The sequence below is a fragment of the Pygoscelis adeliae genome, unplaced genomic scaffold, assembly GCF_000699105.1.
Source record: "Pygoscelis adeliae isolate BGI_AS28 unplaced genomic scaffold, ASM69910v1 Scaffold22, whole genome shotgun sequence".
In the NCBI taxonomy this organism is placed as follows: domain Eukaryota; kingdom Metazoa; phylum Chordata; class Aves; order Sphenisciformes; family Spheniscidae; genus Pygoscelis; species Pygoscelis adeliae.
The window spans coordinates 2,232,851-2,247,826 of record NW_008824350.1 but is presented as its reverse complement, the minus strand read 5'-3'; the positions used below and the strand labels follow the sequence as shown (position 1 = coordinate 2,247,826).

The 14,976-nt window shown below is 40.8% G+C and overlaps 2 protein-coding genes across 4 annotated transcripts in view; one reads left to right on the top strand and one right to left on the bottom strand.

Annotated features, from left to right (window-relative positions):
- Positions 1-8,978, top strand: part of CAPN3 (calpain 3, (p94)) — a 30,287-nt gene extending 21,309 nt beyond the window's left edge. For both annotated transcript variants that reach the window (XM_009319212.1, XM_009319211.1), the window contains exons 16-24: positions 727-828; positions 2,163-2,240; positions 2,921-2,978; positions 3,586-3,650; positions 4,706-4,774; positions 5,355-5,433; positions 7,004-7,120; positions 7,460-7,518; positions 8,166-8,978. In XM_009319212.1, the coding sequence (XP_009317487.1) occupies positions 727-828; positions 2,163-2,240; positions 2,921-2,978; positions 3,586-3,650; positions 4,706-4,774; positions 5,355-5,433; positions 7,004-7,120; positions 7,460-7,518; positions 8,166-8,192 (654 nt within the window). In that variant the 3' untranslated portion in view covers positions 8,193-8,978. The remainder of the gene's footprint in view (positions 1-726; positions 829-2,162; positions 2,241-2,920; positions 2,979-3,585; positions 3,651-4,705; positions 4,775-5,354; positions 5,434-7,003; positions 7,121-7,459; positions 7,519-8,165) is intronic.
- A 1,459-nt stretch (positions 8,979-10,437) lies between these two features.
- ZNF106 (zinc finger protein 106) overlaps positions 10,438-14,976 on the bottom strand; it is a 35,986-nt gene continuing 31,447 nt past the window's right edge. For both annotated transcript variants that reach the window (XM_009319209.1, XM_009319210.1), the window contains exon 21: positions 10,438-14,928. In XM_009319209.1, coding sequence (XP_009317484.1) covers positions 14,872-14,928 — 57 coding nt within the window. In that variant the 3' untranslated portion in view covers positions 10,438-14,871. The remainder of the gene's footprint in view (positions 14,929-14,976) is intronic.

The window sequence follows — 14,976 nt, the reverse complement described above, 5'->3', positions numbered from 1 at the left end:
CTACTCCTCTTTCCTGAAGTTTCTGCTCACCAGAGTCCAGGATTCTCCTTTCAATTCTAAACAACACATTTAGGACCCTGAAAATGTAACCAGGCATTTTAATCTCAAGACAGGCTGGCTGCAATTAATACTCTAGGGTAACACATTTGCATCTTGTAGCAGCTTTCCTTGTTTTAAATGCACTAAAACAGAACAACTGCATGTGGCTGCTTACAGCTGAATGCTTCAAGAATTAATACAGAGAAAAAACATAAGCTTTGCATAATTAACAAGCTCCTACACAAATACTCACTTTCAGTGTAGGATTCAGATTCTGTTTGCTTTCAGTGCTACTGTCCTTCATAGAGAGGGGCAAGTTCATCAGTTTAACTGAGAGTTGAGAATCTGGGAAGCTTATTTTGCTTTAAAAAAAAAAAAGTAACATTTAAACAGTTACTGGCTTTCTGAAAAGGAAAGCTAGAAGCCAGCGATTGCACTATTTTGCAAAAAGACTTTTGCAGCTTTTTGAGCATGAGGAGAACAGTAACTCCAGAGATTCCTCCACCTTTTCTTTTCTTTCTTTTCTTTCATTCCCAGCTCCAGCTTCTCCAGGCACCCTCTCAGGGCAGGAGCTGTTGCTGCATGCGCTTTACCACAGCATGGGTGTCCCCAAATACTTTCCCTTCCACTATTTTTTGTGTAATTTCCACTTCTCTTTTGCTCTCTTCCTTCTTCTTCTTCCTCTAGCCTATCATCTTTGTTTCTGACAGAGCGAACAGTAATAAGGAGCTGACAGCAGATGAAGACACTGGCAAAGACGGTGAAAAAACCCCCGTAGATGAGAAAAAGGTTTCTGCAGCAAGTGGCAAGGGGGAAAATAGGCCTTGGTCTGGCTAGCATGAAAGAGTGGCTGGGGAGAGCACAGGAATGGGGCAACATCCTTAGATACTTAACAGCTTTTCATCAAATCTGAGCATAACTTGCGTTTGGTTTATGTGGATCTAATGAGCATGAGTGAACAGAGACTATCCCTTCAGTTATTTAACACCTGTGCTGGAGGATGTAGTTGCTTGAAAACATCTCCTGGTTGCTTTCTCATACAAAGATCCCAGCTATGAGAGATCCCTTCCCCACGAGCAGCGCAGTTCAATGCACTCTTGCTCAGCCCCCTGAAGCGGTACCTGCTTTACACAGGGTACACGTGCAAATTGCATCTGAGGGGCTTCAGGAGCTCCTGGCAATGATCACAGCCTCTCCCCACTACAAATTACACAGCCCTATACCAGTCCCCATTGGCCAGAGAAAAAACGCCTGAGTAACCCCAGGAGCACCTGCACCCCTCCTCTTTCCTCTCACTACTGGAGAGGAGGAAAACAGGGTAGCAAATTCAGAGTTTCTGCCTGCAGGTGGGTCAGGGACGCAAGATGCAATGGCCAGATCCTGCACCCAGGCTCGTGGCATCTGGAGGCACGGCTCGAGTGTCTGCTTACAGGGAGCGTGCTGTTCTGCTGCACGACTGCCAGAGCATGCAGGTGGCGAAGTGGGAACCGATCTTAACTTTCCTCTGCATTTAGACAAACAAAAATAAGAACTAAGCCTAGAAATTCACTTTACTATGTTACACATAATTCCTGTAATTTAATATTGGGGGGGGGGAGGGGGGAATAAAATATAGTTTCCTTTTTCAGTATCAGCCTCAGAGTTCAGGGCTTGCTCTTTGCATGTGTCTGAGAACGCTTCACTTTCATCATTTTCCTCTGTCTCATGTGCTACTTGACTCCAGCAAGGGGCCCCCTGCATTATGAAGAGCTCTCAAGCCTGAGTCCCTCTGGTCAATTCATAGCCTACAGGGTGGCTATGGAGCAGATATGCCTCTTCTGCTCCAAACTTCTCCTTTGCAATGTTTTGAAACAAAAAATTAGTAGATAAACGTCTGTCAGTGAAAGTAATAATTTAAGCTCCTTCCAAGAGAAAGGAGAACAATGGGATGAAGTTAAATACTTGACAGTTTTGCCAAGGAATACATTTAACCAAAAAAAGGGGAAATGAACAGAAGGATGACCCATTCCTCTGAAGACCTCCAGATTCACTAAGAGGCTCCTTCATGCAAGGGCGAGTGAGCCCCCCGGGCCCTTTCCCTTCCCTGCTGGGCTAAGGTTGTATCTCTGCTTGTCTCTTTTCAGCGTCCTTCAGCAAAAGCTCGTGAGGGGAGTGAAGAGGAAAAACAGTTCAGGAATATTTTCCGACAGATTGCAGGGGATGTGAGTATGCAACCAATCCCTGTCTCTGCCACCAAAGCAGCCTAGCCACAACAGCACCTAAATTAACTGCATCACGGATTCAAAACACTGAATTTTAAAATTTCCTTTGAATTTCCTCCCATCAAATTTCCTTTGAGATCTGAAGCTAAGCAAAATCAAATTAAAATCCAATTAAGTATACAGCTATCCTCAGATGTACATATAAGCTATTCCCATTGTGTACAAGGGAGCCTTCTTTAAATTCAGGCTTTTACTTCTATCACTGCTACAAGATGCTATTTTGCATAGCATGTATAAACAAGCTAGAAATACAATGCCCTCCAGTATATGCTTAACGAGGGAAGTTAAAAGTAAAAACAGATCAAAGAACTGCATAAATCAAGAGGCTGCAAATGGGTTACAGGGATTTTTGGCTTGCACAGTGGCTTGAAATTACTGGTCATTCTTCTAGTTGTAGTTTAATAAGCACTATACAGTAACTTTAGACCTACCTTGTACTGCAGCCTCAAGAAAGATTTGGACTAATGTTTAGATGAACTAGAATGCTCTCTAGTTTGAAGCACGTATATGCCATACTGAAAAGTGACCAAAGACAATACTTTTAGCATATCCACCCATAAAATGACCTGCTTAATAGGGAATGTTGTAATTAATGATATTCTCACCACATTTCCCGCCAGGACATGGAGATCAATGCTGAAGAACTCAGGAATGTTCTCAATAACGTCGTAAAAAAACGTGAGTTTGAGCATGTTTTTCAGTAACTCTGCACAAAGAAATCTGTGATATAATGTAACCCTCCACGCCTGAGGTGCACCCTAAAAATTATTTACGGCTTCAAACTCACAAATTTCCTAGTTACGCTTCCATGGACTTTGCATCTGAGACTTTAGCGAGCTGGACTTTTCATAGAAAGGCTCTCTACGAGTGATCAAGTACTCATAACGCAGAAATGAGCAAATGTTCATTGGAAGCACCACACAGGATAATATAGCATCTCTAGCAGGCTGCAAATGCCCTTTAAAAAAAAAAAAATCCTAACGGAGAGGCAGACCTTTCTCCCTATTTAGCAAACTTTCGCCTACAGACCCTGGGCTTGCTTAGTTACCTGGAAGTTAGTTTAGAGTTTTCCAGAGGGTTTTATTGTATATAACAGGTCAAGAAAAGTAATCTCTAATTCACAAGCAATAACATTACTTAGAGTCTTTTCAGATTTCTCTACCGCTTTTTTCTTACTGGATGAAGGAAGTAGGGTTGGCTTCTAATTTCAGTAGAGTTACACCTAAAAGGAAGAAGCGTTCGCTGACTTGCATGATCTGTTTTCACCTGGCATCATTTATTTCAGATAAGGACCTAAAGACAGAAGGATTTGAACTGGAATCCTGCCGCAGCATGATTGCTTTAATGGATGTATCCTTTTCTGGTGAAAGAGGAGTGCTTGATACCACAGTAGTCCACTTGGGTCGTATTTCCCACCGCTGCACACACACAACTTAGTAAGCCAGGGAAGCAGAACAGTACATTATAATCTGTAGTCGGATAACACAGCATTCCTGGTTTGGCACATCTTAACTCCAGTCATCTCAACATTAGCGTAGTTGGCAGATGAAAATATCCCAAAACAGAAAACTACAGAATAAGTCAGTCAGCACGATACCCTTCCTTAGGTATCAGTGACTGGCCAGCTCACATACTAAAGCATGATTTTAAAATTTTTTTTGTTTAAACCAACTCAACATTAACTACAGTTCTTGCCAACAAACTTACTATATTTCTCTCTTGTCTTTACGTTTATAATGTATTATACATTCCACTGTCTGCTTAGCATGCAACGCATACAGAAATTGTCTCAGAGCAAGTATAATAAAACACACTACAAGATGCATATGGGGTTACCTCTGATACAACATCACTCAGTTTTCCTATTTGACATAATGCATGATTTTGAGAGAACATAAGCACATTCAAACATAACCAGAACAAAATTGTAACTACAACCCAGAGCCATAATGGTTGGAGCCTAAACACATTTTGGTAAATGGCTTTAGTCAACATTTTGCTTAGTTCTCAATTCATTTTAAGCAAGGCAGAAACCGCTTCACACTAGGATAAAGCTCAGTTGTCTTAAAAACATTGGGTAAGCTTAATATTTGGAGGTATTTGGAAAGAGCCCTCTAAAACGTCCTGCTCATGTACTTTATGATAGCTCCAGGAGCAAGCCTCTCTCCTGTACCAGATGTTTGCTTCTACACAAAGTACAAATAGTACTTCACACTCCTGAAACAAAATACTATGCACAATAACCAAAATGTTCACAAATATTTTACTGCACAGCTCAGCCAGCTCTTAGTGCTGAGGAGATCCTGAACTCAGTTTCACATTCATCCCTTCACCAGTAGCTGCAGACTTAATTAATTTTCTCTTAAAAATATTGTGGTTTTTTTACTTGAATGCTTGCATCACAGACAGACGGCTCAGGGAAGATAAACTTCGATGAGTTTCGACATCTCTGGGACAAGATTAAAAGCTGGCAGGTATTGCTGGTATCTGCAGTGCTGTTCTTCACAGCTTCTGCAGCACAAAAGCTTGTGTAGGAAAACCAGACCTCTCTACATACACTACCACAAAAACAAAAGCCAAAAAAATTGCAAATTAGCTTCTAAAAAGAAAAGTAATGTCTCTCCTCATCCTACTCACAGCCTAAGCAAATAGCCTGAATCTCCAAAGCTCCAGCACTCATGTAAGCACTTCCCCCATTAGAATAGCATGGAGGCATACATATTGGAGGAGGAGGGTGATGGGAACTAGAATCAGGCCTCGCAAATAGCTTAATTAGGACAATCAAGAGAGAAGTTAACAGCATAAACTCAAGTCAAACAAGGAGAGTCTCTAGGGGAAAGCTTTTTGCTTCTCACAGCATGGATCTAAATTATTTTACTTTGTGACTGAGAGGAGCTCTGTGCTAACAACCCAGACTGCCCAGAAGCAGCAATATAAGGCAAATGGCAAAGCCTCCAAGTGCCTGAGGCACACATCCCATACCTGCTCAGTGGGTACATTCAACAGAAGTTAAGCTTTTGTTTCTGTTGTTTATTTATTTTTTTCTTTTTCCAGAAAATTTTCAAGCGTTATGACACGGATCATTCGGGAACCATCAACAGCTACGAGATGCGCAATGCAGTCAATGATGCAGGTACTTCTAGTGTTCAATGCCCAACAGCCAAAGAAACCTTATTTTGGTTGATCTATCACAGGGTGAGATCAGGAACACAGTGCAGCCTTTTAAAAAGAGACCCTACAGAAATTCAAAAATCCTTTTTTCCCCGGCAGAGCTTTTAAAATATCCAAAAGGCAAGTCTTGTATGTCTTGCCAACCAAACAGATCTCTTCAGCTCTTTAAACTTTCCAATGAATGATGCTCTGCTGTCTTAAGGATCTCCCACTCAGGGTCCTCCTGTTCAGGGGGACCAGCGAGCCCTGAAGACATCTGATTTCATTTAAGCTGTGGATTCTTTATGTTTGTATAAGTAGCAATCAAAGAACAGCATAAAACCTTCAACCCAAGTGTACAGGCACTGAAACCAAGGCAGAGCAGGTCAATGTCCAAGTTTGCATCAGAGGCAACTGGATGGACATTTCCTGAGTCCTGCTTGTGTTTCTTAGTGGCACTAAGCCACTGCAGGCTCAGTCTCCTCTTCTACCTGCGCAGTAAGAAGAAAGTATTTTGCGAAAGTTGTAGTTAATGAAATTCATCCTGCAAAGAGAGGCTTTTGACTTTTCTTGCTTCTTGTCTCAAGCACATTGGTGTGCTTCTTTCCCTGGACAGCAGGCCTCCCCCAGCAAATGCTTTACCAGCTGCTGTTTCTCTAAGGGACCAAGATGGCTTCTTTAATCAGAAAACCTGTAGCATTACTATAAACCTAAATGTGACACTTTATCTTCAGTAGTATTTTGGCACATCAGTCACCAGTTCATCAAGGAACAGAAACAGATGGCTGTCTTACACTTTACAAAACATCAGTGATTCAATCTTTTGCTAAGGACAAAACTACCCCTGGATTTGAACTCCTGCTGCAGTAGAAATACAGGTCATTTTTATTTTCCGGGTTTCCATTCTCGCCAGGAAAGTTGTCAATGTAAAAAAAAAATGATTTAAATACCTCCTGCCCTGACCTTAGAACTAAGAAGACATTTTGCAATAAAAATTTCTCAGTCTTACAGCACGTAGGCTGTGCCTGACCTTGCATTTAGCCAACAACCAGCAGTACCCAAATTACGACAGACCCTTTGTGAAGCGTGGTCGTGCGCTGCAGCAGCCAGCGCCACAGTTCGGTAACGCCACACCGAGGAGTTACCTCCTTATCTATTTTTTGACCATTGTGTAATTGTGTTTTCATAGCAACTTCCTCCTATGTTTCTGTCGCCCAGTTTCTGTCGCTTTGCTCTTATCAGGCTCAGCTAAGCTGCAAACTCTTCAGTGGAGACCCTTCTTCATATTTAAAGCGTGAGGTAACTCACATGCTACTGGCCCTCCCAAATCGTAATTTCAAAATGCTACTTCTGTTTTAAGAAAGCAGCTGGACACGGGGAAGCTTCTTATAGCTTTACTTCATTTTATTTAGCGGCTGCAGCAGTACCCTCCAGCCTGAGCCTCGGCTGGGCCTGGGAAGTGCCTATGGCCAAACCTCTCCTGGAGGCCTGATCGGCGCCAGCGCTTCCCCCCGACCGCAGCCCAGCTGTGCCCCATTTCTGGTCCTCTGCAGGGTTTCGGCTGAACAACCAGCTCTACGACATCATCACCATGCGCTACGCCGACAAGAACATGAACATCGACTTTGACAGCTTCATCTGCTGCTTCGTGCGCCTGGACGCCATGTTCAGTGAGTGGCTGCCCCGGTTTTACTGCGCTGCCTCCCCTCCTCGCCCCCAAAATGCACTGTTGTACTCAAAGCACTACTGCCTATGTATAGTTTTAATAATTTATGTGCTTAGGGAATCTAAAATATGACAGCCGTCCCATACAAACACAAAAGAAAAGAAGCCATTGCATTTCTCTTTGTATTAGCTAAGGAAAAACAGCAGAAATACTTGCTGACCACGTAAGTACCTGCACAAGTTTGCACAACGCAGCAGGAGCACAATTTGGTTTGGTATCTGGAATCATCTTTACACACACAGTAATTTAATCTACTCTATATACTTTTGTTTCCTTGCTTTAGGGGCATTCCACGCCTTTGATAAAGATGGAGATGGCATCATTAAGCTCAATGTCCTGGAGGTAAACTGGTTTGTGCCAGTATTTCTGACACAAAGTCACAATACTAAATGCTATTTGTATTATTCCTCGCACACGTTCTCAAGGGAGCCTATGAGAGCTGGTCTGAAATTGTCATCCAAGTGATAAGAGTCTGCAAAACCGCCTAAAAATTTTGCTACCTATTTTACCCAGAAAATACCTGTATCCATGATCTGCCAGCAACAGCTGCTCTGTAAGACTCTAGTTGGTGCTGAAGGGCACAGCTGCAGACTCTTCATATCATCTTTAAAGTGTTTCAAAAAACCTTTGAGGTGGTTATTTTTTTTTAATGAGGCAATTTAAATCAAACATACTTTAGTTTAAAGGTGTTAACTGATAATGGGGTTTAACATAGGTTCTTTACCTTTTTTTAAATTTTATTAAGACCACTTAGAAAGTTTCAACTTAAAAGCATGTCTGCTGCTAGGGAGACCACAAAAAACACTTCATTTTTTGCAAGTGAAGGAGGAATAAGAGCTAGAAGCCTAAGACAAAGTTCCCTGCTGCCAGTATGCTTCATACTAAGTATCAGCAAGCAGCTGCCTTCCAGCTGCAGAGATGGTGGTGTCTCAAATTTGTTGGAGGATGCCAAAAAGTCTTTCATCCTTTAATTCTAACTCTTCTTTCAGTGGCTGCAGCTCACAATGTACGCGTAACACCAGAGCCAGCGCCCACCTTCATCAAGAAAGCGCTGAAGACTTCCGTTTTGAGTAACTAGCTCCATTCATCCCCAAGTGCAAACAAGAGCATTTCCTAATTATGTGCTTCACTCGCCGAGATAAACAGCACATGGGAAGAATCCATTGGAAAAAGAGACAATCATACTCCAGTGGGCAGACCAGTGTGCCTATTCTATAACTACTTTTATAACATCCTGACATTTTCCTTCGGACAACAAGGATTAATTTATTGATGACTGAATTAAGCTTTTTCTGCATGGTAAAGACATGGAGCATGCATCGTTATTCTGCTTATGCTGACAACTGGAACAGTCTTCCCTCAAGTTAGGCAAAACGGGGACTGTATTTGAACTGTGGAAGTCAGAGTTTTTTACTACCACCTTGTAATTAGTCATTAACTCTTTGTCCTGCTTTTGATACTATCATTTCAGCCTCTTCATAATGTGGACTGAATATTTCACATGCTATTGTGCTAGATTACTGTCATGACAATTAATTACATTAATATTATGTATCCCGATCACTTATGTTGTTATAGATGTGGCTGTGCAGGTTGATTCTCTGCTATGCTAGAAATGTGGAAGTAAGGCACAACACGCTGCCATACCTAGATACATCTTGGTCTAGTGCCTCTGCAAAGGTGTCGGAACTGAACAATTTGCTCTCATTTTTAATACCCCCATGGTATCTTAATTACACATTGGACATTTAAAATGTTTTTTATTGTAACTGCATTCTCTGTAACATTGAGAAAGTTGTTTACCTCTTACACATACAAATCTCTCTCTCTACACACACATTTCCTCTTCCCCACCCCCTCAAGGTCCTATTTCCTGACAATATTGTGTATTTCTTTATTTTAAGAGGTGACTTGTAGCAGAACCAGACTCTATGTTAACATGACCACTTTGGGAAGATTAGAATGTGTAAGTACAAGTAGTTTAATTGAACCAAAAATAAAATCAACTGGATTTTGGCCTAATCTTTAGGGTTGTTTTTTGGTTTTATTTTGAAAGAACAGAGGAGGATGAAACATTGAGCACTCTTCCGTCATTCTCCTGAATATACAGCAGCTTCTGGAGTTTTATGGCAAGCGTGAAATCAGCTTAATATCTCAAACACTTGCCAGTTTGCTCCTTGAATGCGTTAAAAATAAAAAAGCACTTGAGCTTGAGAGCTCCATCGTTACCAGCTTTAAGGATGACAGGCTTTCAGAACTGGTGAATTGTTGATCAACATAAACATGGAAGGAAAAACAAAATGTGCAAGAAGAGGTGTGAAGAGACCAGACTTTGCCAGGAGAACCTTCTACTTAGTTGTCTACTGGTGAAAAGTAACAAAGCAATCCACTATTGTAAAGCAAAATTGTAAAAACAAATCGTAGCATCCACTCAAAGTTATTCTGGTAAGTGGCACATTTAACTGAAAGGTCACTAAGAAACAGAAAACCTTCTGACTATAAAGTTCCTAATGTTGTCCTGCACTCTAACTTACTCTGAAAGAGTAAGAAAATCCTGTAGTTTATCTAAAGAAGAGTTATTCTCCTTTAAATTCAACTGTTGTTTTAACCCAAATGAAGTTTTTAAGATGACTGGAACAGTAGGAGCTCTGGGTTCCAGCCATGTGCTCTCTCCACTAAGCTATTATTTTCCATACAAAAATATGGCAGAGATGCTCTTGGTTAGGGTGTTCAGAGAAAAAACAAAATCTATCAGTCAAAAGATCAAAATCAGGATTTTTGACTGGCAACTCAAAACTGCTCCTTAAAGTCCTGGTGAGTGAACTACCAACAGCTCTAGAGCACTTCCCCTTGCAACAGGCCATGAAGCAAGGGAGTCAGTAGGTCATCTTGGCGGCACCAGCTGCGTGGGCAGTTTCCATTTTCCCTGCCAAACGACTAAGTCTGAGATTCCTGCACGTCGGGAGCAAAAACTTGCAACATTCCTGCCAGTGCTGGAGCTTCAAAGTGGCCTGTCTGATTTTATCCAGCCCTCTTAAAAAAGAAAAAACGTCCAGAACAAAGTCAAGGTCTGCCGAATCCTGTGAAAGAATCATTCTATTCAAAGCAAAGAAGAATCAGACTGACAAACCATAACAATATAAAGAACTTTTATTTTTCTTTTTTTTTTTTCTTCTTTTTTCTTCTTTTGCTGTGTAAAGTTTCGTTATTACACTCACAGCTTTGTACCAAAGTGAAAGAAGAAAACCAAGGTCAATCTGTGCACATGTTCTACACAGCTTAAGTTATTAAATATTCACTCATGTTGTTTTATTCCACTTCCATTCTTCAAAAAGACTGTTTAACACTTAAGCAAAATGAAATTTGAGAAGCTGGCAGGTGCATATAACAGAATATATACCTACACAGTTTGCTCTTTACTTTCACTATTAAATATTTTACAAACAGTAGCTGAAACTGTTTCCTTATCCTTCCTCACATACTCTGGAACTCTGGACAACTTAGACTGTTTGAATGATACAGTCTTGTACCATGCAAGCCTGAAAACCAAGATTCATCCGTACCTGTGTTCGAATACAAAAGAAGGGAAAAATATTTTCTCAACACCACATTTTTGTTTCTGGGAACCTACAGTTTACTGTGAGTTTTCAGTTATCGTTTACCTTGATCTGGCATTGTTGTACAGTTTGAAAGCGTGCGTTAGGAACTGCACTACTTCAAACACACCGCACAGCCAAACTCCTGCTGTTTTGCAGAAGTCAGCTCGTGTGCTGACAATATGTTTAAAGTCTGCAATCCACACAGAAGTGACACAAGGCAAGCAGAAGCTGGGATATTTAATGCATCTTTGTACCAACGGATGCAGCAGTTTTCTCTCTGGCCCTTTCCACGTACAGAAGCAGCAGCGTTAGACCATAAAGTATTTTGCACTGTCAGTTAACTTATTTTTCCCTGTGATTTGAAGGAAAAAGGAGCAACAAATACAGACCAATCCTAGCATTGTCTTATCATTCAATACATGTGAGGTTATCGGGGTTGGGGAAGGTTAAGCTTTGCAGCACATGTGAACTTCAAGTGATCATTTTATGCTACTCACGCCCTCCTTTTGGAGCTCAGGCAGGGCTTGGTATGCCCATGGTGCAACAAGTTCTCATGCTTTTGAAAAGAAGGATTTAAGCAGTTTCAGTAGCACCTGGCCCATTCTTTAGATCATAAAAGACCATAATACCTCTGAGCACTGTACTCTGTCCGTTGAGAAGTTTCATAGCTTAATAAGCCCAATGCCAGTCCTGCTAAAAGGAAAACGGTCGCTTGCCCCCCAAAGAGCCTACCATTTTTAGTCAGCCGTATACCAAGTCCAGAGCTCATTATTTAACATTTGACTAATAAAATAAACACAGCTAACCACAAAATAAACCCTCACCTTACTCACTCTTCCACTCACAACTTTTTACTTGCATAAGAAACAAATGGAAAACAAAAATAGTCCTGAAACAGGCTTCAGATGTGCAGTACTGCTTTTCACGCAAATATTACTCCGTTAAATATTACAAATAGTCCGCCTTCCCAAAGTTATTACACTCTTTGACCGGAGGTATATCAGGAGTCAAAACCCTAAGCTGCAAGACCGGAGAGGATCTCATTAATGGCTACCAAGCCAATACATTAGTTTACCACCCCTCTTCTGCAACCACCTCTGGAAGAAGTGAACGGCCATTAGCGAAAGCTGCACCTAATTCCAGCTGAACAAACAGGAAACCTTGCCACAGAACTCCAGAGAAGCCTGGGGATTTCCACAGATGTACAACAACTTCATAGCAAATCCTTTTAAGATATTCTCAGGACAAAGCAGCACAGCATTTTCCTCTGAACCCCTGAGCAATTTTTAAAATTGTTTTTAATTTATGAAGCAAAATTTTATAAACACTCATGCAGCTCTGCTATTTTCCTGACTCTTATCCATTTTAAGATTCTTACAATATATCTGAAATGACCTACAAAGTAGCAAAAGACACCACTGCTAAAGCTAAAGCTGGATTTCAGAAGTCCAGACTTTTCAGGACTGTTTTCAAGGACAGATAAGGAAATGTCATGGACTACAAGAAAAGGAAGTCTGCTTCCACCAACTAGAAAAGATAAACCCAACAAGCAATCAGGAATGCAAACAAAGTGTAATAACTTTGTTTGTTGCAACACCTAGTGAGAAAGATCTTTATATGTTCCTGAAAACAGTTGAAAGAACGTGAAGAATCACAAGGAAGAAGTAACAAAACCTACTCTCACACGCCATTTTTCAGAATGCTACAATCACTCCACATGCTTGTCCTCAGGACACACACCTCCACAGCTTCACTTCAAGCACAGTCCATGAAGGACAGCTTGAGACGTTCACATTGTTTATGCCATACTTTTACATGCTCCCTCATTGTGGTTCAAAAAAAACCCAGAAAAACTCTTGAACATCAATAATTTCGGAAATGGTTTAAGTATTACGCAGTATTCTGCTTAAGTCATAAAAAACCACATACTCTCGGAGACTCTAGAGCAATACAGCCTGCATCAGGAAACATTTACACTGCTCAGAGATTTCCCTAAACTTGATTCTCTCTTGAATTGCTTCATCCACAGACCACAGAAAGGAAAAAAAAAAACAAAAAACCAACCAAACAAAACTACAAACACACCCCCCAAAAGCCAAAACAAAAACACCCTCAAAACAGCCTGGGGTCTGAGCCACATACTGGGTTTTTTTCCTGTCCACGAACAGCTTAATAAAAAACCCCAAACAAATCACCGCTAAACATTGGAACTTCAGAGATTCACAAGTCTTTGAAGTAGGATGCCACTGCATCTCATTCCTACTTTACTCCCGTCTCACAAAAAATCATCAATGTCAAGCAATTGCAGAGAAATTATGCTTGTCCGCTAAGGCAATACAAAAATAGCGTGCTTCAGAGAAGGCCCTGAAGTTCCTTGATTTGATGGCAGACTGGAACATCCATGGGCTTCCCTCAATCACTTTCTTGGCCTAAAAAGGCTTCTTCGTAGTCAAAGGATGAGGCTATAAAACTTACTTGGTCTACGGTTGGCACACCAAGCCTCAAAGTAGTGGCGAAAGAGATGCTAAAATAAATACAGTAAAAATAGAACATTCAGTTTGTTTGAACAGCGCTGGATTCATTTATAAGCAGCTCAGTTTTGACACTAGGCTGTGTTGACCTTCTGTTACAGTTTAAGGAAACCACTGCTTTTTTTATCCTGAGCAGCAAGCTAGGCAAAAGTGAACACAAAGCTCCTTACTAGATTAGTCTCATTGTTTAAGAGAGCTCTTTGCTAAGTTAGTGTCGTTATGGGAGAGAGGACCGCAAATGCAAGAAGTACATTTCACTGACTTCACGGGTAAAGTTTTCCACCCCAAGGGACACCTGCAGAGGAACCCTGACAAGTAGAAACAGTCTTCCCCTCTGCACTGGCTTCTCTGTGGTACCTTCTGTGCATTAGCAGAAACAAGACTTTTACATGTGATATGCATTTTGTGTCCTCAGCTTCTGCTTGAGAACTTTAGATTTTAAAATGTTTTAAAATCCTGCTCCATTCTTTCCAGTTGAGGTTTTGTCAACTTGATATAGCCCAAGCCAATTAAGCCAGTTCACAACAGAAACAAAATACTACCTAAGTGGATGCACTTAGACAGGCAGTGCCTTTGCATTTCTCTTAGTTTGCTATGCCATGAAGATATAGGACCGCAAAGCTCAGTCACTAAGATTCCAAATAAACTCAGGAATCCGACTATGGTGTTGTATCAAGATAGCAGTGGTTATGCTGGTATTTAATAAAACAAAAGCCGACACCACTTACTTCTTTCCTGTACATGAGGACCTATATTTAAACTAAGATTGCAAAGCACGTTGAGTGGAGCCGCTGTTCTGGCTGTTTTGCTGCTACTGGCATACCTCTCAAGAAATAACGGCTTTCCTCCAAATAAACAAAATACTTCATGAGGTACAGTATTTAGGGCAGCCTGTCACTGTATATATTGTGCCAGTTATAGCAATTTTTACATAAGGAATAAAAAGTAAGTTACAATTAACATTAAAAAAATTAATTTATTCCAGTTCTCCATAAAATACCTTTTCTTTTTATGAAGGACGTCAAAATGTACACTGTGTATACAATGTTACACTGTTAGAATTTGTGATATTCTGGTTTGCAGAATTTTATTAAAATCAGCTAAAAAAATTGGATACAACATGAAAACAGACACGTCTTAGACACTTAAAAGGCTTCAAGCTGAGTTTGCAAACGCCAGCACCTATTGTAATCTAAGTTCTCAACACCCCTCTGGACTTCCCAGAGACTCTCAGACTATGCTTCTTAAGAAACAGAACAAAACAAAAAGCAAACAGAAAAAACAAAGAACAAAAAACCAAGGCAGACAAGAGGAGGGAATATTCTTATCTGCCAATGAATTAAAAACTTGCAAGAATCTTCCATTTGGGCCATGTCTTAATTGACCAGCCTTATTTCTACAGAGTGCAACACAACCTGCAGTCTCTATAGCAAGGCATTTCAGCCCCACTCCATTTTTGCATTCCAAGTGGGAAAAGAAAGAGGAAAGACTGGAGTAAGAAATTGATGTTACTTGGAATAATTCTGACATATAAAATTACTTCCCAATGTGGGAGGTGAAAAGCTTCATGAGTCAATCCTGCTGTCATCCTCAGCATGTCTTTCAATGTGTCCTACAGCATCCTAGAAAAGAACCAGAGAAGTCAGTTTAAAAAAAAAAAAAATTTTGCA